The following is a 16,539-nucleotide window of genomic DNA, read 5'->3' on the forward strand; positions in this document are numbered from 1 at the left end:
GGCGCTTCACTGAGTGCCATTCTAATTTCTTTGTCTATCATCACATATTTATGCTTAATAAATATTAATATTATATTATTTGATTATTAAGTATTTCGGTAATGTTAAGATAAATTCTTAATTGGTGTGGGCAGACGTATGAGTTTTACAGGTAAGATGTTGCAATAGTTTAAGTGAGTTACACTGTGAGCTGATGTCGATATCAAAACTATATGAACCAGTATCCGATGCAAGAACAAAAACACGATTAGGCTCTAAGGCTACATCGCCAATTGTAAAACAGACAAAACCTCTTTACGGTTGTTTATCTGTACAATTTCTCCAGGGAAAGATCAACCCAGACCTTCTTGTAGAAGCCTGCTAATACAAAATGTACACTAAATAACATTTTGATATGATTATTTCTCTATATAATATGTCTGACTCACATACAGAGACTTCTTCAGGGGTCATATATAACCTATGACACGTGATAAAGTGTGTCTATGTGTTGTGTGTACACAGGACAGGCTACACACTGGGCTGAGGGATCAACAATAGACAGAAAACACCAAGTTGTAATTTTGAAGGAGAACAATAAAGAAGTGTCTCTTCTGGGTAGCCTTGTCTTCAGGCTAAACCAAAGACACTCAGCTTCATCCAATAAGGGCTTACTCATTGAATTCCTTGTTGAAAGAGATTGGAGAGAGAGAGAGAATGAAAAAAGTGGGAGGAGAATAAAGGCAGCGATAGACGATGAGAGAAAATAAGCTGAATGAAAGAATGGAACACATTGACTTTAGCACAAGCTGCATCAAGCCTAAAGAAACCAAAGGCTGCACATACATGTACGTGTGTTTGTATGTGTGGACGATCATGAGTGAACGATGGAGACGGGCAGAGATTGAAAGGGAGAAATTGTGCGTGTGTGTGTGTGTGCGTGCCGTTCCTGTACACACATCACAGCCCAGGGCTCCCAACTCCTTCGTCTGCTCTTCAGATGAGAACCAAGCGCACGCTTTGTGAGGCTTTGGCACAGATCAGAGAAAACAGGGTGCCATTTTTAGAATGGATCCAATTATTTCTGAATATCTGAAACTTGACCTGAAGTAAACCTGTCCTCCATATCTGGTCTGTTGGTCCTGACAGAGAACAATCCACCCGAACAAATGACAGATATGGTTGATGGTGTAGCTTTTTAACTGATGCAAAGTGGGACATCTTTATTTCCACTTTTGAATTATATATATATTATTAACAATTTGAGTCATCTCAGTGCGGTGTGGTTAAAATGTTGACATGTGTAGATATGGAGTTGGCTTGTTAAAAGGAAGGCAATGTAATCAGGCAAATTAGGCCACCACGGTAGACTACACACACCGCTGTACTGCCTGATAGAAAATGAAAACTGGTTTTGTTTTTCATAAATCTCAACGATAGTCTGGTACATTTCCTCATGGTTGCCGCCATAGATTGTCAATAAAGATGGACGTCACATCTCCACTTCCTCCCACTATCCAGAAATGAAGCCAAAATATCCTGGATACGAACGCTGACATCTTGGGAAGAGAAGGAGCCAGAGTCCGCACGGTAGTGATTAGAGGATGGTAGCGAGGTTAGGCCAATAAACATGCTCAACCAATCTTAAGTCACTGAGATCTTTGAGAAAAAGTTATTTCAGGTGTATTTTGATCCCATCCACTAACATGGAGGAGGTGGGGTTTATGACCTATGTTGCAACCAGCCACCAGGTGGCAATCGAGACACTTTGGCTTCACTTTTGTCTACGGCTTCCATGCACATTCTACCTGCATGGTGACAATAACAATTCTGACGTATAACAGTGGTCAGATTTATTTAGTGTTTTTAAACAGAAAAAAAAGAAGAGCGAAACAGAAGCGAAGCAAAAAGAGTTGAAAACTGAAACTTCTGAAAGTGTTCTAGATTAATTCCAAATATGATGAAGTCAGGCACAAATTCTGAATCCAGAACAAATTCTAGTAATGAAATAAATGAACTGGAGATGTATTTAATTATTATAATTGTAAGGAGTTACACAATGACAGTTGCAAAACATGTTGAATAGACAGGAATAAGTACTATTGAGAACTTGGTGCTCAGCCACTTCATGCACCTTTCATTGGATCTGAAATCACTGAGTTGTGGTGACAGTTTTTTGCATGGTGACAGCTGAGGACTGTTTGCATTGATCTGCCAGAGAAAATATTTTTTACTTATTCACTTCTATGCTGGAAAAACTGGATATGAACTTTTCCCCACATGTGAATAAATGGATGAATGTTTGAGTTTCAGATAAAAGTGACAGCGACAGAGTCTTTAACAGTAGATTCTCTGTAGTCCGCTGCCTATTTTTCTATTCATTATGGATTCATAAAACATAGTGTGGCCGTAGCTCAAGAGGTCAAGGTAGAAACAGATCACACATCTTTAGAGTTGAAACCGTTCTGGCCTCATCTTGGATACGCTGGGATGATTGAGAATTCAGAGAAGGCATATCATGGCTGAAGCCAGGCAGAAAGACACACACACGCACATGCGCGCATGCATCAGCAGTGTCTTACATAACGCAGTGAGTGATGGCAGCTGAGGACACAATAATACAGCCTTTGGCATTTGTCATGTGAACGTTGGACGGGGAGGAAATCGGGTGAGTGGGAGAGAAAACAGAGAAGGACAGGCAGACAAAAAAGTGCGCGAGACAGAGTGGCAGAGAAAGACTGAGGGATGGAAAGAGATCCAAAGAAAGTTATTTTTTCTTTTTGACTACAGATGCCCATGAGCCGAAGGCAAAACACCCCGAGGGAAAATATTACCAAAATTAAAGCAGCAGTCATTTTCATGTATTCAGTTTTCTGTCATCAAGAGAAACCTCTTTTGTTATATATGACTATGACGCACCAAAGCAGTTTTTACATGACTCTATGTCATGCACCATTTGAAAACTCTTTAAAGATTAAAGCAAGTTCTGCTCAAATACAAACTAAGTAAAATCTGAGATGATTATATTCTTACCAAGAGTTTGAACTATCATGCAGCAGGCCCGGGTACTTGCTGTTTGACCACACGTACGCAGCCTTCTGCAGCATGAACATTATTGTTCACATATTTGCTTAGGGGTGACTGTGGCTGAGGGGTAGAGCGCTCGTCCTCCAACCATAAGGTCGGAAGTTCATCCCCAGTCTTCCCATCTGCATGCCAAAGGCAAGATGCTGAACCCCGAATCGCCCCATAGAACAAAAAAGGTGCACTGTATGAATGTGTGTGTGTGTGTGTGAATGGCAAAACTGTAGTGTAAAGCGCTTTGAGCGCTCATCAAGACTAGAAAAGCACTATATAAATACAATCATTTACCATTTTCTACACGTGCACCAGTAGAGGACACACCACAGAACTTGGACTAAAGATTGATTCAGACTGTTCTGTCTGCCACTTCTGGATTTGCGTGTGGTAAACATAAACAATGATGATGACACTCAAGGAGAAAGACATTTGGCTAATGTTACAACCAAGATAGAAAACGATGACGACACCTCATACAAATACGGTTCATTTCAAACCTGGTCACACAACTTGTCTTAAAAATTCTCCACTACTTTTTGCTACTGCCCCGGCCTATTATGTGCGAATTGCCTCTTGTGTATGCGTTGCGTTAATTTCTGAGGACGTGCACAACCTACACACCAAACGGATGTAGGATTTGCGAAGCAGCCATAGTTATATATAACATATATATATATATATATATATAACAGCTGTTATGTACTCACCCTAAAGCAAACCTCACATTAGACATGTACTGTTCAATGTATCGATCAAATGTATTTGATTTGTAAGAAATCAAAACATACAGTATAAGCACTGTACATTTAGCATGAATAGAGGTTTGTAAAGAAGATGGTGATAAAATTAATAATAAAGAAATATCAAAGAGCGACACATTCTGTCCTATAAAACTACATATTTACTGCTCTACCCTAAACAAACAACAGATTCCAAGCTTCTAAACAAATTTCCACGAAAGTTAGTTGGAGGATGGGACATTGGGTAAAAATCAAACCCACTAAATTTTGGGGCAGATCCAGGAGTTTTATTTTACTTTGTTCGGCATTTCATTTTTTTCTGCCATTTTAACTTAAATTTCAGAGAATAATGGATCTGCTGTGTGCAATTTAGTGCAGATCCTAAAAAAATTCCAGATCAAGTGGATTTAAATAATTTCATAAGGAGACAGTTCGGTCTTTGCCTTTACTATGAGATGAGAATACTTTTTAAAAGGTTTTATCAAACTAATAGACTTCCAAGCTAATTATATTACATCCCAAATGCATTAATAACAAATGTTATAGAATGGAAACAATAATATAAAAACTGCTATATTAGAACAAAGTAAGAAAATGAGTGTTTTGGAGAAAAGAGGGCTCATTTCACATCAGAAGCAAAGTAACATTGTATTATCTTATCCATCATTTCATGGTCCAGTCCCTCATCATTAGAATGTCTTCAGACCCAGTTGCGGAGGAGCGGTTTCACCACAGTCTTTCTGTTGAAATAGTTTCAGCTCCAAGTGATTCTCAACAGATAACAGCAGGTAAAGACACAGTTTTCTACATTTTTATGTCCAGATGAGACCACGAGTGAATTTACTGTCTCCAAACACAGGCGACCCCCTGGCAATTAGCTGCTCCATGCACGTCATCATTGTGTGTCTGCAGCATGTGTGTGTGTGTGTGTGACGTGTATGTGTGCATTATGAGGGATAATGGAAGGGAAAAACACTCCCAGATGCATGTGATGCAATTTTACCCTTGATTATCTGATTGGGTAATCTACAGGCAGGCTGGAAGCGTCCAAGACAAACACACTGTCGGCAGACTGTTGACCAAGTGTAAACCACTAACTAGGACACACACACACACATACACACACACACACACACACCTCTCTGTATTTGAGCATGTGCTCAACGATGCATGGATATATAGCAAACGTCAAACAGAAATGCTGTGATGAGAGCAGCAGTGATTTGAATTTGATCTATTAAAACAATTTGCATTTAACTACATTAAAATATTATATTATATATTCAATAATATGTGTGAATGTGTGAGAACAACATTGCTGGACTGGGTCAGTGATCTAACCCACAATGACATCTCAACCCCATCTGAATAGAGGCCCCACTTTATGAGGACACAGGTCGTCTGGGAGCTTCTCCAAGTTCAGGCTGTGTGTGTGTGTGTGTGTGTGTGTGTGTGTGTGCGTGTGCGTGTGTGCGCTAATTAGCTAAGCAGAATACCAACCAATCAAAAGGGACGAGGCTCAACATTAATCTCACCACAGAGACATTTGAGGCAAAGCATGTGTAAATAAATATAATTAATTGAAGATCAGTGGAAAATCTCTATTTATGAAATTTAAATTTAAATTTTGATTGATTGTAAATTGTTCATCTAGAATTGAGATGTTTTCCGACAGTCTAGTTTCAGTCATGAACGTTTCTCTGACTGAATAACGTGGTAGTGTGAATGTGTTGTGATCAATAACTTCACTCAGAGGATGTGTGGAAAAATGATTGAAATAGAACACAAGAGACAAAGATAGAATTAATAACAACAATAATAATCAGACGGTCACACTGCAACACTGTAGAGCTGTTGGGCAGCTCCCAGGTATTTCAGGTCAGTAGGTATGAACGGAGTCTACAGACCAAGGAAATGTCATTCCTGCATAAATAGAGTTTAAACATCTTTTCTCTGATCCCAAACACAAGCTCCACAACAGACAACTGCAAAATTGGGGAATCCCTGATTTCAATTTCCCATAAAAACTCAAATTCACAAATGTCATGAAAATAAAAACAGTCCGAGCAGCACTGTTTATAACTCTCCTGCGCTGAGAGTCCATTACACTGGTGAGAGTGTTTACTGTGGTGAGAGAAGAGCAGACAGACAGACAGACCTATGGACACATCCACATGTCCTCCCCCCTGCCTCTCACCTCTCACCAGGCATATTTTGGAGCTAAAACACGCCATTGACTCCAGGAACAAGGCAATCCTTGTCCCAGGCCACCAAACCTCATGTGGACAGCTCGCAGAGACGCCACTGTGTGTGTCGGCGTGTGTGTCCAGGTATTCCTCATGTTGTGGGGACCTCAATCTGTCTGCAGTCACATTATGGGGACTCGACTTCTTCATGGGGATAAAAAGGCCTGATCAGATGTTTTAAAGTTAGGGTGAGGTTATTGTGAGGATAGGTTTAGATTTACATGTCTCCAGGAAATGAATACCAGTCAGTGTATTGTCCTCTCAAGTCATGGAAACGTGTGTGTATGTGAGAATATAAGAGCACGTGTACACAGTAGTGGCCCAGCCCAGGTTAAAATGATTTGCTATTGCCTTTCAGCAGCAGCCATCATGATTACTCTCACACTTTTTTTTCGTTCCTCAGGCCTCTCTCCTCTCTCTGTGGGAGCATATGGCAAAGAGCCATATTCACATTATGAGGACACCAACACACAAATACGCAGACACACTATCTGTCGCACAAACCATATGCGATCGACACAAACTTGCTTCAACAGTCCATGTGCGAGTTGAGAGCGATGGTGTGTTTGGAGGCTGAACACAGGGACCTGCTAGTTGTCCTTCTACCATCAACACTTCTGCTGTGCTTGGCAGCGAACCTCCTCTCACTCCTCGGCTTTTCCTCACCCCCCCCCAACAAATCGTTCATCACTCTCTTTTCCCCCTCCTCTCTCTCCCTCCCTCCCTCTCTTTCATGCAGTCGCTCCTGCATTAGGTCCCCTCGAGCTAGATCGTCTCCCCTCGTCTCTCCCTCTCACACACACACACATTTTGGCTATCTGACTGCAGCTTGAGGCTGGAAGCAGCCTGTGCTAATGCCAGTGTTCTTTTCTTTCAATCATCTTTCCTCCTCTCAGTGTCTGTCACTCTGTCTTCTACCTTTGCCGTTTAATGTCACTGTTTCCTCTGAATGAAACGATTCATTGAAAAAGACTACAGCGGAACATCTGGTGACACAACTAAATTCCAACATTTATTTCCTTTTTCTGTGCTCAGCATTACTCTTCACTTTATTTATCTCTAAATTCTACTATTATCTTCCTCAAGCTATAAACAATCAAGAGTCCCTGAGAGCAGGATAACTGATATTTTATCCAATTACGCTCTGATGCTTTGGCCCTATGATTCATTTTACATTTATTTGTCTTTTTTATATTTACATGCATTTTGGATGAAAGTATAATTCCTTTTACTACATGTCCTTACTTCTCTGAGCGGAGTGTATACATAATATGCAGTACATAATACCTACATGCTATTTGTTATGTATAAAGGTTGAGTTTAGTTCAATAACTATGAGTCAATGAGTACATTAATCTATGTACTGAAAAGATACCACATCATTAAAGTTTATTAGTCCGTAGGAGATTAGGAAAAACAAGATGTGAATATAATGAAATTGAAGTGTTAAATTAGCCGTTTCAAGTGAATAGAATACAATAATTATCTAATTGGTGTTTGATGGTAAAATAATGTAATTGCAATACAATATAGCAACTCACTTGTCTGTCTAACTGACTTGTTTCACATAACCATACTTTACATGCCCTAATCACATTGATTTTGATAAAAGTTTGTTAAAACCTGACATTATTATCCACTTTCCAGACATATGAACAATAATCTCCATTATCTGGTGCAGGTGTAATAACCCTGGATGCCACTCGGACTCAGATACTGTAACTCTGGCACAGGGAACAGGTTGTGTGTCTCCCTGGGAATGAATGTGCGTCAATGAAAGAATGTGGGCCTTCCCTCAAATAGATTTCCGAGCACATGTTTCTGCTTTAAAATCGGCCACGCTCCCTCCTTCTCACCTCCCGTCTGACACAGATACTGTATATGATGATGAGATGGTAGAGGTTATGCAACACGGTGTTCAAGGTCTGACCTCCATATTCAGAACGAGAAGAGAAAAGGAACTTGTTTCACACCACTCAGGCTTGTGCGTCAACATGGTGTGACGTCATGCATATTATCTATTTTGTTGGTCTTGTCATAGCATTTGTGTAATGAACAATTTGCACTGTGTGTTAGGGAGGAAGAGAAAGCTGCATGGTGTAACGTCCTGCAACAAAAACGCTTGCAGATTTCTTTTTAGACGTTCTATTTATGGCCGTCGTTATCTTGGAGCGAGTGCTTTTCAATTGCATGTGACCCAAAAAAAAAACAAGCAGAGGCCTTTCCCCCCAAAATCTCCATCCCTCAGAGACCCCGGCTAAAAGACAAACAACGTCTGTCACAACACAAGGCCTCTGTATGGAGTCAAGCCAAGCAAGTGAAATTCAGGTCAAAATCGCTAAATATTAAAACTCAACACATCATGTTAGTGTGGAAACTTTCGTTATTTCAACATCAGCTCATTTGTTCTACATAATATTACAGCAGCAAAACAATAAATCCCATTCACCTTAAAAAAGAGAAAAAATAAAAGCATGTAGAGGAGCCAGTGATATTTTCCAGCTTACAGTTCAGCAGAGTGCCTGTCTTGCCTCTGGCTCTGGAGGCTGCAACCAGCCTGCTTCATAAATACTGCACACACAGATGCCTGATGAAAACCCCCCACTCCTCTCAGGTACAACTGCACTCTGGAGAGCGTCTTTATCGACAGTATGGATAAACTGTACCTGTACAAATTGTACATGTTTGTGTCAGGGGGACACTTTGAGAGAGAGAGAGAGAGAAGAGGGGAAGGAGAGAGAGAGAAGAAGTGAGTAATTGATTTGACTAATTTGTTAAATGCCTTGAAATGTCTGCGCTGTGGTACCTAATGAGAATTGACAAAGGTCAGGTTCCAAAATAGTCAAACACAGATTCAGACTCTGCAGAAGAAGAGAGAGTGTGTGTTCATGCATATGTAGAATCTGCAGCCGTAGTAGGAGGCATAAGGAAAATGTTAAATATATTCTCAGATACTGAATAATAAGGATTCATTAACTTTGGGGTCCTGATTCATGCAGACTGGGGCCGTGTCCAGAAGTCCCTCTCACCATTTCAATACCACATAATCAAAACCACAAAAAAATAGACATCAGTCCTCTGATTATCTTGTTATTACTTTAATTATTATACCCCATTATTTATTATTTGCATGACTGTTATCTTTATCACAATTACTACAGTCAGTATAACAACCAGTCTGACATTGCTTCAGTATCTCAACTGTTTCTGCGGTTGCTCTTCGCTTTATCTCTCCCATTTCTCTCCTCTCTCCCTTGACCCTATTGTAAGGTCTCGACCTTATGATCTAACGGACTTGAGATATGTGTGTTGTGATTTGGCACAATACAAATAAAAAAGAGCTGAAAATGTTGCAAGCATCGATTTACAACAGCTTTTTAACATCCTTACAGACTTTCATTGTTTTGGTTTCGATCATCCATTGTTTCACATATCAGCACACACTGTTAATGTGTATATACTATGAAAGCCTTTATACTTACAACTACACTTAATAACAGAATGAAATAAAAATCCATAAAATTGTGGATATAGGGTTATTAGTTGTAGTATTTGTTTATGTTATTGTAGCACTTTGTTGGCTCCAAAAGTAAAATCCCTTTGTTTGTGTATCTACTCCCCTCCTACTGGTCCCAGAGATCACACAGCAACGCCACAAGAGGACACGCTGTCCTCAGCATCTGGTCAACTGTGAGATTCTTTTATAGTTACATTTCTCATCACTGCTGTTCCACACATGACAGGGTGGAATGGTTAATGGAGCCGTTCTAACAGTTCAGATCATCCACTAACTCAGCGTTCCCTAGATACCAGTTAGCAATGAACAACCAGGCATCAGGAGTTAGATGTGGGGTCGGCCTGATTTTCCAAATGAGGGAATTAAATTTGTGAGACGGGACAAAGTGTGTGGTTCCGCATCGGGGCACTTGATGGGGCCCTCGCTGGCTCAGAGTGAGAACAATCTCAGGTAAACTGTGCTTCAAATGGAAACACTCATTTCAGGCTTACAGAGCTGAATCGATGGGAATAGCTATTGGTATAATCAATAAGATTACCTAACACCTTGATTAGGAATCACACGAGTGACTTTGTATAAAGAGTTTAGTGGCCGGGGACAGAGTTCTGCTACAACACAGAAAATAAATACAAATCTGATATTGAGCTTAGTAACTCTAACCAGTGTCCTCTCTGAAGAAGCTAACAATGATTTCTTACAATGGGACATAAAGGAGATTATGTTTTTGTTTCCATTTGTTTGTTAATTATTAAGATGATGCAAATACTACTCAACAGATTCTGTACATTTTGTGGAGGGGTGGAGCATGACCCATTCCATTTTGGAGCAGATCTGGATCAGGAGTGGATCCAGGATTTAATATTTTGATTTGATATCATCAGATTTTTTCAACATTTTCATTGATTTCTCAGTGAATAATGTATGTCTCTTGGATAAAATCAGGCATATTAAGGGAACTGGTAGTTATCAATTTGTGCAATTTGCTGTTGAGCCAAATCAAATCTAGATCTAGTGAATACACTTTTATTTCATAAGGGATCTGTTGAGCCCTGGTGAATGTATGTGCTCTACAAATTTTCATTTTTTTTTAATCCAGTAAATCTTTGTGTAAACCATAAATTGCATTGTATGAAGGCTAGTGTGCAAGTACACAAGGTTGTGTGAGGTGTTTATACCTCTGAGCATTTGGCCTGTCAACTACAATTACTCCACAAATCACAAGGAGAGAAGTGATGAGCCATTTAATTACTGCTATTAGGTTTTCATCTTCTGTTTTCCATGGTTCTATCTGAGACACAGTGTACATGAGCATGACTCACCCACTCAGGATGATTACCATGAATGTCCGCTGCACATTCATCCACTGAACATACATATGTATAGATCCCCCATCATTGTCTCTCATGTGGCAGTAACATCAGCAGCTTCACTCTAACTCCCCCAACGACTCGTGGTTTTATATCAGGCTGTCACTAGAGGGCATGAGCACAGTTTGGGGCAAGAGAACAACCTTCCGTAGAGGAGACATTCATGGACATGAAGGAATGAGTTTCAGAGGTCAAAACCCAGAGCTTAAATAATTTATTATCCAAATGTGTTAATTATGACATGTTAGCTGCCAGGAGTGAGAGACAGAAAAGGAACCTGCATGCAAGTTAGTGTTGAAACAAGTTTCATTGTAAACCATGGTAAAATTCCCAGTGGTTAGTAAATATCATTTAGAATTTGAATTACCAATAAAACTTTAAAATTACTGCACTTTTGGTTAATACTGCACTAACCCAAGTTAGCAACAGTCTCCCACTACAGGAGCAGCATGCAACATAGGTTTTGTTTGCTTCAATAAAAACATGGCTGAAGACAGAGACCGTGCTCCAGAGATTTTTCAGCCTTCTAAAAGGAGTTAAGGCTGAAGTGTGGTCGTATTTTGGATTTATAAGACGGCTGAGGGAAACTGGACCAAAGTCACTTTGTCTGCAGCACAGATAGAAAATTACTGTGAAAGGGGGCAACACTTGGGGGCATAAAAAAATGGCTCTATGCACAATCCCACAATGATTCAGACTTGGAGAAAACATCATAGTTTATCCGTCTAACTTGCTAATAGCTCATAGTAACACAGACTAAAGCCAACAGTGTTACATGTTAACACACAACACGTTGTGCTGCTGTATTTCGCCTATTGCACATGTCACTTGGTTTAGTTAACCACCCAACATGTTTTGTTTATTTAAATCCGACAGTTGTTGAAATATGTTCCACTGTCTCACGTTGTATTACTCTTTGTGTGTATGTTATACATGAAGTGAGGCATTTACACACAAATGCAACACAGAAAGTGAGTTGTGATGATACTGATAACCATTATAAGTAGTTGTCAACAATACATGCTAAAAACACACACTCCACACTCTGTGCCTAAAGAAGATTATTCACATTTTTTTTTCTTTCTTTCTTTGCCGGCTTCAACTGATGCAATATAGAACATTCTTGAATTATTTTTCTCACATTTGTGTTACTAAATAGATTCTGTCTCACCATTCTTCATTAGTTGTACATATAATAAAATAGCTGATGTGCTAAATATAGATATGATATAGATATAGGACTAATCCTGCAGGAATGACACATCTGAAAGGTGTTTCAAACTGAGTCACAGTTTTTATTAAATGCTTAATGTCAAGTCATAGTGTGGCACTAATAAGTATACTGAGTGTACAGGGATACTTGTAACTGCAAAGTAAACAGTCTAGCTGATGTTGTAAGGCTCAGTATTGAGGTCAAGGTAAATATTGTAGATTAGGCACAATAACAGCACCATTAGTGAATAGTTCAATTCACATTTGTGATGTTGCCTATGTACAACTAACAGGATCATACAAACTTTTTTTACGACTAACTCTAATGGAGGACAATTATTTTAAAGAGTATTATTTTATTATTGTAAGAACTTATTCTATTTTAAAACAAACAGATATATGTTATGGTGTGCCGTTAAAGGATGCTCTAAGATGCACACTCTCACGATCGCACGTTTCAATCAGAACATGACGAAGATGATGTTGATTCCAAAATAATTCTGAACAGTGCTGTGTTTAACAACCTTAATGTCTGTGTGTGTTAAAATGCTGAAATCTGTTCTATTTTGTAAAGCGTGACCAATATATGTTTGGCCAATATCAACAAGCTCTAAATGCATACCCATGGGTATCAGTATATAAACGCTAATATGAAATGTTTTTTTATATATAGAGATGCTTAGGATCATTTTAAAATTGTGAAATTACATAAAACATTGAGCTCAAACAAGACAAGATGCTTTGTAACAAATGGTGAATAAAGCAAATTTCCATTTGTTAGGAGCAGGTGAATAGAAACAATAAAACCCATAAACTACCATCTCTACTATATGGATCAATAAACTATAACAACAACCTATAGCAAGCAAGAGTATATAAAGCCTTTATTTATATAGAATCAATGTATTGACATTGGATTTTAAGATTGGTTTCAGCATTGGCCCCAATGATCCAGTATAGTTTGGATTCTATTAGGATGTGAATATCTCAAGTCTGTTAAAAAACAAGATGTGCCTCAAGCTCCAAAAGAGCTCATAGAACCAACATTCAGGGCACAGCGTCCACTTCATTCCAGCATTTGGGGTCATCTAATTATTCTGGGTTACATTTAACACCTCATTCTATGATGTCCATATATGTCCATGTCACCACGTCAGAGCAACAACAGATAAGATACATGCAACTTAACGATTCACACCCCCTCTTTCCAATGCAGTGATCTTTACATATAACACACCATGAGGTTATTATAAGGTCACAGTTTAATCTAATGTGGCTCCATTATGTGTAAGTTTGGGAACACGTGCGCCACGCCACTGGCCAGCACCGTGATAAACACACAGAGGCTTTCAAAATATTTAGATGTGACCGCACACCGATGCACGCACACACACACACACACACTAACGCGATCACGGGACACACAGTAACTTGGCATGCTAAGTGCACCTTCCATTTGCTTATCAGCAGCACAAACATAGCGCACAGCACAGTGGTGATGACCAAATTAACAGCAGTGTTTGCACGGTGCGCATGTTGCAATACAGGACCAGTGATGGGTCCGAGAGGCTGGAGACCTGGGCCTGTAGCGCAAACAAACCATTACCATCATCACAATAAAGCTTGATGGCTACAAGCTCAATTATAACATGGCCCGGAGTCAGGAGTTAGACGCGCGTAAAGCTGCCACACATGCCATCAGACACAGAGGAACCCAGAGGCCCGCAGTCTTCAGAAAGAATCACAGCTGTACTGAAACCTTCTTTGTGTCCAGATGTTCAAACTTGGACATGTCTTACCTGGTCCCGCGGAATGCATGGCAGCGAAGTCCTGCGGTGGGACTTGCTGTTGTTGTGACAATGAGCCATCATTTCCGAGGCCGCTATGGAGCTGGACCTCCGTCTCCTTTTGAAGACAGGGATGTCCTCCTCCTTCGCCCCGGTCACAGAGCCACAGCACCCCGTCCCGCCGGTCCCTGAGGCCGGCAGGAGCCGGTCAGCATACCGCGCAAGCAAAACCCCCAGCAGCCCCAGCAGGTAGGCCAGGTAGGGTCTCCAGCTGGCCCGGACCCTGCTCAGAGAGACGAGGGACACGGCCCGGATGAGGCTGACGAAGACGACGATCGACACTCCCTGACCCAGCCGGACGACCAGCAGAGCCCCGCTGCCCAGGCAGCCGAGGACTACCAGGGTCGCGGGAAGGGACAGCAGCTGCTCCTCGGCGCCGCGCAGGAGAGACTGCGCCGCGGCTTCGCCCAAGTGGCACACCGCTAACAAGAAGAGCGCGGAGCGGACGAGCACGCCGCAGCGGATCAGATACAGCCCGACCCAGAAGAAGGCACATACGAGGGAGAAAACCGGGGAGACGCTGTAATACACAGTCAACAGCACCTCCACTGCGCAGCCCGCCGCGGAGTGAAGACCTGAGCCGGAGCCGCTGCTATTTCCGCTGCTCCTGCTGCTGCTGCCTGCATCCCAGTCGACCAATGTGAGCAGCAGAGCGAGAATAACGGAGACGGAGGCGACGCACACCGCAGACGACAATCTTCTGCAAGTCCATGTCACGGCGAGTCTCAGCCACGACTGGCTCCCTGCGTCCTGCTGCAGCGGGCTGACACATGTCCTCACGTAGCCGTTGCGCTCCAACGCCGCCCGGGGATATTTTTCATGAGCGCTCCTTGATAAACCTCTGTGGCCGTTCGCCTCCAAGGCCATGGCTGTGTCACTCAACCGGGGCGCAGCGCTGACCGTCCCGGGGAAATACTGAGTTTCAGTCTGTGAGTGGAAGTCTACCTGTTCCACCTGTATTCCCCCATGTTGGTGCGTGTTGTCCGTGCGCAACTGGCACAAAAACACCGGACAAGTGATGGTCAGCCTGCAGAATAAAACCTGAAGAAGTTTGAAAAACTGCTAAATGATGTGGTTCACAACTTTACTTGAAGTTCTGTTGCTCAGAACTTCCCCATCTCATTTGGTCAAAGACTGAAAAAGTCAACCAGTGAACCAAAAAAACAACATCCCCTGGCGTTTCACACATCTAGGCCACTGCCTGCACTCCTGCACATAGTCTCTCTCTCCCCCTCTCTCCCCCTCTCTCCCCTCCCACCATAGACACTAAGATTCCTTCCTCACTCACGTTTCAGCTCTTCCCTGTGTCTCTCTGTTCATTCTGAACCTGGATGTGACTCAGTGCTCGGTGGATGGATGCCCATGTTTATATGAACATTTCCTGGCTTGTGCTGGAAAATGGAGCAGCCATATTAACTGTAGTAATCCTGTCATACACAGCTCTGTGGAAGTTTAACCAGGGGATCAACATGGGATATAAACCTGTCACACAACTTTTAAACAATATCATTTATCAGTCTTAAGTTCACATGTTAAGGACACGTTAAGGGGACATGTATGGTTTTGTCATTTAGGCCCATACACAACATTTTTAATGTCAAGGGGAAGTTAGGTGACTTCATTCACTACCCTGCCTGCACAGGAAAAAAGAAAATTGCTGGAGCAAATTTGTTTTTTTGTTAAGTTAACAGTTGTGTTCATGTAACTAATTAACTTTAAGTATGACAAATTAATTTGTCACAATTATAAGTACTCTTAAACGTTGGTCCAACAAATTTCTCTTTTCAGTGTGGTGACATCCACTTTGTTTAGATTTGATATTCTTCATTCCAACATGCACAGTAAAAACACTGTGAAATTATTACTTTGCTAGTCCTCCAATGGCACAGAAATTAATCTTAAACACCAAAGTGAGATTGAACACAAGACTGGTTTCTTAATATGATAGATTAAAACATTCAAACATGCACAAATGAACATTTATATAGCCAAACACACATTAGCATGTATTTTGTGCAAAGAGGATTGTAAGGTGAACATTTTTTAAGCATGTATTTTTAGTTTGTGCTTCCAAAACAAACCAGAAAAAAACGAAAAGCAGGAACGTACAAACAACAAAAAGCAGAATTTAGCTCTGGAAATAATCATCTCGCTACTCATCATTTTTTTATTTCCTGGATTAAAATCCTTAAATCACATCATCCTCTTCCTCCCATGCAGCAGATTGCACGGTTGAGGACAAGTTAGTAGCCTTCACCTGTTTGTCCCAGATTTTATGAGAGGATTTAAAAAAGGACGCGACGCGGTCACATAAAGCCATTTCAAGTCCTTCATCTAATTCAACTAAATTATATAAATTGGTTCTTTGTAAAGAAAAAAAGCTTTAAAAAGCTTTGCGATGTCTGAATTTCTGAGAAACAAGTCAAAGCAATCAGTCTAAACATCTGTCCGATAGATCAGCCACAGTTTGTTTTCGTGTATATGCATCAGAAATTTATGAGGTGTCTTCTTTCCCCCCCATTAGCAGTTTGAGTTATGATGTAACGTAAG

The 16,539-nt window shown here is 40.9% G+C and overlaps 1 protein-coding gene across 1 annotated transcript in view; it reads right to left on the reverse strand.

Moving 5' to 3' along the window:
• Window positions 1-15,299, reverse strand: part of pde3a (phosphodiesterase 3A, cGMP-inhibited) — a 47,666-nt gene extending 32,367 nt beyond the window's left edge. The window contains exon 1 of the mRNA XM_020087899.2: window positions 13,942-15,299. Within this exon, the coding sequence (XP_019943458.2) occupies window positions 13,942-14,856 (915 nt within the window). The 5' untranslated portion in view covers window positions 14,857-15,299. The remainder of the gene's footprint in view (window positions 1-13,941) is intronic.
• Window positions 15,300-16,539: the final 1,240 nt, after the last annotated feature.

The sequence above is a fragment of the Paralichthys olivaceus genome, chromosome 11, assembly GCF_024713975.1.
Source record: "Paralichthys olivaceus isolate ysfri-2021 chromosome 11, ASM2471397v2, whole genome shotgun sequence".
Classification (NCBI taxonomy): domain Eukaryota; kingdom Metazoa; phylum Chordata; class Actinopteri; order Pleuronectiformes; family Paralichthyidae; genus Paralichthys; species Paralichthys olivaceus.